Genomic DNA, 7,903 nt, shown 5'->3' with positions numbered 1-7,903 from the left:
CTGTCGAATGTAACACGTCTTATATTGAAAAGAAACTAGAAGGGTTCGAACAGTAATGAAGAAACAAACACAAAAATTTGATTCAGTTATTGAAATTTGTATTTGTATCAAGTATTGCCAAGTACTCACCATTAGTGATTTTACGAAATGTTCGAAGTTTTATTTAATTAGTTTATAGTTCGTTTTTAATTTGCAAGTGTCAGATTTAGAATCAAATTTTAATAAATTAATCAATTTTTTGTAGCTGTTCCTGTTTGAAGACTTATATTTCATATTCATATTTTGTGTGTATTAATAATAAAACTCATTTATTTAAAATACTACTACAGAATTATTTTAATAGTATTTTATTTTATAGTATTTTTCAATATTTGATGTCTCTGATATTCATCTTCGGAGTTCTAACAACATATAACATTTGTAAATCTGTGTAATGAATAGAAGGAAAAAACCAAATATATAAAAACAAATACAACAGAAATGCATATATATTATCCAGTATTATCCTCTTATTTGTTTACAATATTTCTGTATGCATGTTCACACTTATTTGTGTATATATTATAATTTACTATAAAAAATTATTATATTATTAGAAATAAGTTATAATGAATTAAATTTATATTTAATAATTATTAAAATTTAAAGTATTTCCAGAGAACATCTTCTATTTTGACGACTATCTTGATGGAATATATTTGAATTTCAAGTACTAAATGTAATATTAATAAAACGTACAATTGTGCACTGAGAACTTTAAAATATATTGACTATCCCAGTTATTCAGGACTTTCCTAACAAAACTCGGAAAACGTGCAGTTATTAACAAATTTAATAATATCTCTTGGTCCAAGATCCCATATCTTATTTACTTCAAAAAAATCTATATGGAAATACGGGTGAAATACGAACAGATGAGATGAGCGTAAACTTCACTTTGCATTTAAAAAACAGCAGGTGGTAATGCTCTCTAGTTCCATATTGGCACAGTGATAATTAAAAGTAGCATATTTAGTTAAGAGTTCTATAATTAATCCTTATCGAAATATGTTAAGTCTGAAAATTGTTAAAGCGTAATACTTTATGTATTACTTCTTCAATAAAAAACATATTTTTCTTTTTGATAAAATATAATTTTAATCAAATAGGTGTGTCTTATATTACCTAACATAGCTCAAACAATTCTATTGTGAACTTTCTGGTTAAATTATTGCAAATGAATTGGATATTCCAGATTATACATTGTTCGTATTGGTCATTCCTTTAAAGTTTCATTGAAATATGTTTCTTGATACAATTTATTCAAATTTATAATCAAAACTTCATTTATTTATCGAGAATTTTAGTAAGGTTATAGAAGATATTCTTATCTTATGTTGAGGTTTTTCCGAATTAGTACAACCGGGCACTTTTACTCTTTGTTAGCTGGGAGATTTCTACAGAGTCTTTCCCTTTTTTTTGACATATGAGTGTTCCTTATAAGTTTCGCTGCTTATTCGATGACTGATCTAAGATCTGCAGAATATATTCTATAATCAAAAATTTAAAAAACTTAGATTTTTAAATTTAATTTATAGTAAAATATTGAATCTAATTAGCATTGTTATAATTTTCTAGCACTGTAAAATTTTTCAAAAAAAAAAATTTTAATTTTATAACGTAAAAACATATTGGATAAAATTTAGTGTTATTGAATAAACCAACGAATTAACATTAAAATTAAATTTGCTATAAATATAATAGAGAAATAACGTAGTCTTAATTACAAATTATAGGACTCTACAAGGAATATCATTAAAAACTTTCTTACAAAAATGTCAGTCGACAATTTTGATACATTAAGTAATAAGGAGTTATACACAAAATGTACAGAATATGGACTGTCAAATATACCTGTTACAAACAGCAGTCGAGGCATTATTTTAAAAAGATTGCGCGCTGCTTTCTCCGAAACATCTAAGAATGTATCCAAAGTACAAGAGACAACAGCAAGAGATCATGACAGACTGCGTACATCGATCCCTACAAAAACAAATCACACAAAGATAAGCAACACCACAGATCTAGTATCTGACATAAGTAACAATTCTGTGGTAACAGCAACAAAAAGCACTGAAAACAATGGGTTCACTTTCAATACTTTGCAAGATGAACATATTAACGCAGATTTAAAAAGAAAAGAAAAAGACAAGAAAGGATCCCATGAACAAATTATAACAACCATAGGGTCCAAAGGATTCTATGGAACATCCAAGGATGAATCCAAACTACCTTATGTATCGACTGCTACTAAAACAAATCAAATCAAAATAACTAATACTACGAAACAAGAATCCGACTTAAGTAGCAACTGTATGCCAACAGAAAAAAATAATAACACTAAAGACCATGTGTTTTTAGCATCTAAGATCTATGGCACATCTAAGAATAAATCCATAGTTCAACAAAGAACAGCAGATCGTGACATATTACACGAATCAACTCCTATTAAACTAAATCAATCGAAGATAAGCAATACTACAGTACAAGCATCTGATTTAGGTAGCAAGCCTGTGTCAACAGCAAAAAATAACACTGACGACTATGTATTCAATTTTTTTAATTTCCAACATAGTCAGGCTAACACAGGTGTAACTACTAATGTTCACAAAGACGACAAAGCATTTAATCAACACATTAAAACAACCACCACAAACACTAAATCCAAAGATTTTTATCGAACATCTGAAAATAAATCAAAAATACAAGACACAACAACAGATCGTGACAATATACACGAATCAACTCTAACTAAAACAAAGATAAGCAATAATGAAAAGCAAGTTCCCGACTTAAGTAACAACAAGTTCCCTGTGTCAACAAGCAACAATAACACTGAAGACAATGTTTTCACATTTAATACTTTGCAACATAATCATACTGGAACAGCTTTAAGTGTTATTAATCAAAAAGTCAACCAAGGATCCTATGAACACATTATGACAACCATCCCAACTGCAGGATCTAAACTCCATACAATCAATACTTCCAACGTTAATGAAAAATTACATGGTTTGATACATTCAGGATCGAAATTCAAAACATTCAATAATATTTACGTTAAACCAATTATTAACGAAGATGCGAAATCACATGATCACTTAGGCTCAAGATCGAAACTTAATACTTTCTATAAAGCTCATCCAGATATAGGTGAAGATGTGAAATCACAAGGTTTTAAAATTTTAAAAGGTTCCGTCTCCCTAACTAAGTCGGCAGTTTTAACAACTTCCTATCACCAAGAAGCATCATTACGAGGAAAATTAATTGAAAGTTATGATATTAGAAACAATAAAGATGCTCAAGCACGTCGTGTGGAAAGAATCGAATCTCTTAAAAGTAAATATAATTCTGGGACCATAACTCAAAATTTCTCTAATGATCCACTTGAAGAGAAACCGAAAATTGAACTTAAAGTGCAGAAATCAATACAAACTTACCTCCATGATTTTGATGCACAGAAATATATCAATTCTTCCTCAAAAAATATAAGGTAAGTTAAAACAGATTCGAAATATTCAAACTCACAGTTTTTTTGCAGTAGTCATAGTAACTCAACCCCTTTGAAATATCTAAGTGATTTGAAGTTCGGTTCTGTTTCATCATCCAAAATACAGTTTGATTACACGACACCTGCGAAAAAACCACAAATCCTTAAACTAAATATATTACGCCCAAATATAACTGAAGCAACTACAACAAATCCAGAATATATTACCAAAGGGCATCATCCATATGTCACAACACGTAGACGTGAATCCACTACTTTTAATGCTCAACAGAAATATCCTACAGATTGTGAATATGTTGAAAGCCAAAGTAATGAGAATTACTTGACAAGGACCTTCAGCAGCTTTTTACCACGCATTGTTCGATCGACTTTACGTCATCTAGAAACTGAATGTACTAATAATACATTTGATGATGATGAGGCAAGACATCGATTTATTCAAACATTGCAACAAAATATTTTTAAACAGAGCCTGGCCTTTATTATGGGATTTGTATTGGCTGCATTTATTTATGTTTATATAATGTAGCTGTCACGATACACAGTATTATCACAGTATTATATTTTTATCAGATTTTTTAGATAAACTCACATAATTTTAGTGGCACATTTATTTATCTTCTTTTTTTATTCACAACTGCAAGAATATTGATTTATTTTTAAATTGTTATATTAATTATATTATTGTACTATTTTGATTTGTTAATATTTATTAAATTTCACGCCACAATTTACAGTCTTTTCCTAAATATTTAGTATGTTTAGAACTAAATGTGTAGTTGTGATTGTTATGAACCCCATTAGAGTGATTTTTAATTACATAATTTATTGGAAGCAACTCTCTAGATGCAAACAAATATATCTGGCCATAATACGGGCCCGAATATAATACATCAAAAACTGGCAAAACCATATAACGTAGTAGCAGAAATAAATCCATATATTAAATGAAATCGTACATCATGGAAAACCTATGCTAGTATATGGTATAGTAAAAAGACATCTAGTATTTTCCCATTAGATAGCTGTAGTTATCTATATCCCACATTGTATAAGTCCGATCGGGTTATACTAGATTGTGTTAAAGAGATGATATTTCGTAATAAAAAAAACTTTGACACTTTGGTAAATGGTTGATTAAAGTTTGTTTGACTGCGCGTCAAAAATGGACTAGCAAAGAGAAAATACGCCATATTTTACAGTTTTTCTTTGATAAAGGCGAAAACGCCACTCAGGCGACTGAAATGTGAATAGTGTTTATGGTCCTGATACTGTAACAATCAATCATGGAAGGAAGGTTTTGCTGTGTATTTGATGGGATTGGTAGGGAATCATCATCTATGAGGAATTGCACTATTAATAATTGGACTGTCTGAAGGACAGTTATCAAAAACTGTCAGCTTTGAGTAAAAGAAGAGGAATTTTGTTCTCTTAGGATAACGCCAGGTCACACACATTGACAATTACTCGCCAAAAACTCCGGAAGTTTGGCTGGGAAGTATTTATTCACGCACCTTATAGTGCAGACTCTCTTTAAGAGAGGCTTGAGAAAAGGAACGAGAACTTCTGTTAGAGAGCCATAATGATCTGTAAAATTTAAGAGCTGAAATACATTTAGGATCGAAATTCAAAACCTAGCTTAAGAGCTGAAAATATATATATCTGTAGAAGTTCAAAGAAGAAGAAAAATTTTTCTTACGAACATATTTCTTCGTTAAGTAATAGCATCTATTTCTCGTTTGATATACTGATCGTTTCAGTACTGCATAATGTAAATTTTATCAAAAAATATCTCGGCATCGCAATTGCTACTAACTCATAAAAGCACTTTTAAGTAATGATAAGCTGTGCCCAGCTCAAGAACTGAAAGTATGTGTATTCGTAGAGGACCAAAGATCTTAGGAAAAACTTTTTTTTCCAAGACTAACTGTTCATTTTTTAACAATATTCATTCCTCTGGGCTATACAGAACTACAGATAGATCAAACAATCTGTAAAGTCTAAGTTTTATCAAGAGAGACCTCGGCATTGCTCATAATACCACTTTTAGGTAATGATAAGTATTCGTCTAATTTCCAGACTGACATCGTTGTTGTAATTTATGAAGTAATCACAATTGTATGAATTTCATCTAAGCTCCAATATCTTCTTCAATGTAATACAAGTAATTTAACAATTTTAATATACCCTTTTTTATAATTGGTGGGTGTAAGGGTGTAAAAAGTGAAATAAAATTTAAAAACCTTTTTAGTACTTTTTAAAAAAGATAAAAATTTTGTTAGAATATAAAAAAGTTTTTTTATTTCATACATGTGAGTATCTTTTATTTCTAGTTGTTAGCTTATATTCGAATTTGTTGCAGTTGTAAAATCATTATTGAAACATGTCACGTTGCTGTCATTTATTTTTATATTGCTGATGCAGTGTCAGTTGTTGATGTTATTTTTGTTGTTGTTTTATTGTCACTGAATTGTTGTCAAAATCGTGTGTCAAGTTGAAATTAAATTTTCTCGCATTAAACTTTAACTTTTAAAAACAGCTCGAAACAGCAGCAACATTTTATATAGATTTAAAGTACATATGTGAAATTTTCTAGGGATAAATAAAATTTACACGAACGAATATCGCCATTACCAAAGTGAACTCTAACCAAATGACTCAACTATGAAATTGCAATTACAAGCCAAGCAAACAATGTAAACTCAGAGATAAGTCAACAAAATATGTATAAATACAAATTCAAATACCAATAAAGATAAAGCCAATAACGTGATAAAACTTCACAATCACAAAAGTATTTCGTAATGGATTGCCTGGCAGCCAAGCCAGTGTATATCTGACTGTGGTTATTATGGTTTATTGTCGGGAATATTTTAATATTTAAATTGCAATTATTTGCACTGCTATGATTAAGCATTAAGCAATTACTTAGAAGTCTGTGAGAAGATAACGCTGGCAATATTTACACAGTTCCGAATGGCTTCATGGTTTTTAAACCAATGTGAAAAGTTAATATTGCGAAGCAGTGCATTGGCACGCTTTTCTTTAAAGGCAAATGTGTTCATAAGTCAAATAATTGAAATATAGAAAAATAGTTGAAATATTTTTGAAGAGGAGAGGGAGGACATTTGACTTCGGTTATTGTGAAAACTTGCCGACAATCGAGAGACACAACAATAAGTCTTGGAACAAATATCTTTTGACATACCAGTAACATATGAATGGATTGTGTGAACAAAGAAAACAAAAGTACTACCACAAACAACAGATACACAATGACCGTAAAAAAGTGAAAAAAAGATATAAAAAATGAAAAGTGGAAATTTGACACGAACTTGTGACAGTAGAAAAATGAAAAACTTTTGATTTTTATTTTTCTCTTTAATTTTTTTTTTTAACTCATGTTTCAACAGAACAAAAGTTGTCAACAACTGTTTTGGCCAAATGTGAGGAAAATAATCGTAAAAAATAATAAAATGTTAAATAAAGACATTTTAGATGAATCTTTCGGTAGTAGTTGACCTTTTAAGAAACAATAAAAAGTTTCGTTCTTTTTAAACAATTTTTAGAACAATTATCAATAAAATCTTTCAAAACCATTTACTTAACTAACTACAACTATTATAGTTTAATAAATCAACAACGACAAAGTAAGCTATACCATTATTGTCAGTCATCAATAAAATCTTTCAAACTTGACTTACAAACTTGACTAAACTGTAAACAGGATAGGTGCGATACGATTAAGATAGTGGAAATAGTAGAATAACATTCTTCTTCTTAGTGTCCGTTACCCCTAATGGGACATAGGACCGTAACTATTCTCTTAAACTGCACTTAGGTGCTTTTCTGCATATATCATTTCATGTGTAGTGCGCTTCTGTCATTTCTTTATCAATTCCCTTTCTCCAAGGGAAATTACCGGCAATGAAAAACGATATAGAAATAGTATTAAAGGAACTATACAAGCACTATTTATCATCAATACTATCTGTAGGATCGGCAAATATAACATAACAAATAATGCAAGAAATGACGAGAAGAGTTACAAATTACTATATCAGACGATTAAATCAATACCAACTTGATGATTAAGGAAGTTTAGATTTAAATGGTTATGCTTCAAATTCATTTGGTGATTCTTTATTGTTCTTTAATTGTGGTTAAATCATATTAAAGAAATTAAAGCCATTTTAAACATCACAATATAAAGTAAATCACAACAAGTTCTTCAAAAGAAATGAAAAATTGAAAACTCTAAAAACTGGCGCTTAGCCAAGAGATTTTTGCAGTAGCAATATGTGTCCCTATTGATGATATAAAAATGGAACTTATAACTTCAGCTATTTATTA

The 7,903-nt window shown here is 29.6% G+C and overlaps 1 protein-coding gene across 2 annotated transcripts; it reads left to right on the top strand.

Annotated features, from left to right (window-relative positions):
* Positions 1-1,680: 1,680 nt before the first annotated feature.
* Positions 1,681-4,257, top strand: LOC119670437. 2 transcript variants are annotated; one of them, XM_038080696.1, is made up of 2 exons: positions 1,681-3,532; positions 3,584-4,257. In XM_038080696.1, exons 1-2 carry the CDS (start codon positions 1,815-1,817, stop codon positions 4,077-4,079), a joined length of 2,214 nt encoding a protein of 737 aa, XP_037936624.1. In that variant the 5' UTR covers positions 1,681-1,814; the 3' UTR covers positions 4,080-4,257. The 2 variants fall into 2 exon arrangements, with proteins under 2 accessions (XP_037936624.1, XP_037936623.1); XM_038080695.1 differs by having other exon boundaries at positions 3,581-4,257.
* The last annotated feature ends 3,646 nt before the right edge of the window (positions 4,258-7,903 follow it).

Source organism: Teleopsis dalmanni, chromosome 1 (genome assembly GCF_002237135.1).
Source record: "Teleopsis dalmanni isolate 2A chromosome 1, ASM223713v2, whole genome shotgun sequence".
NCBI lineage: Eukaryota > Metazoa > Arthropoda > Insecta > Diptera > Diopsidae > Teleopsis > Teleopsis dalmanni.
The sequence above is the reverse complement of the archived record's forward strand: the minus strand, read 5'-3'. Positions and strand labels throughout refer to the sequence as shown.

What these genes read in the sequence shown, in the direction of transcription:
- LOC119670437 (XM_038080695.1), top strand. Translation starts at nt 1,815, where the DNA reads ATGTCAGTCGACAATTTTGATACATTAAGTAATAAGGAGTTATACACA. An exon ending in TCTTCCTCAAAAAATATAAG is followed by an intron (nt 3,533 to 3,580) that starts GTAAGTTAAAAC and finishes GTTTTTTTGCAG; the next exon opens with TAGTCATAGTAACTCAACCC.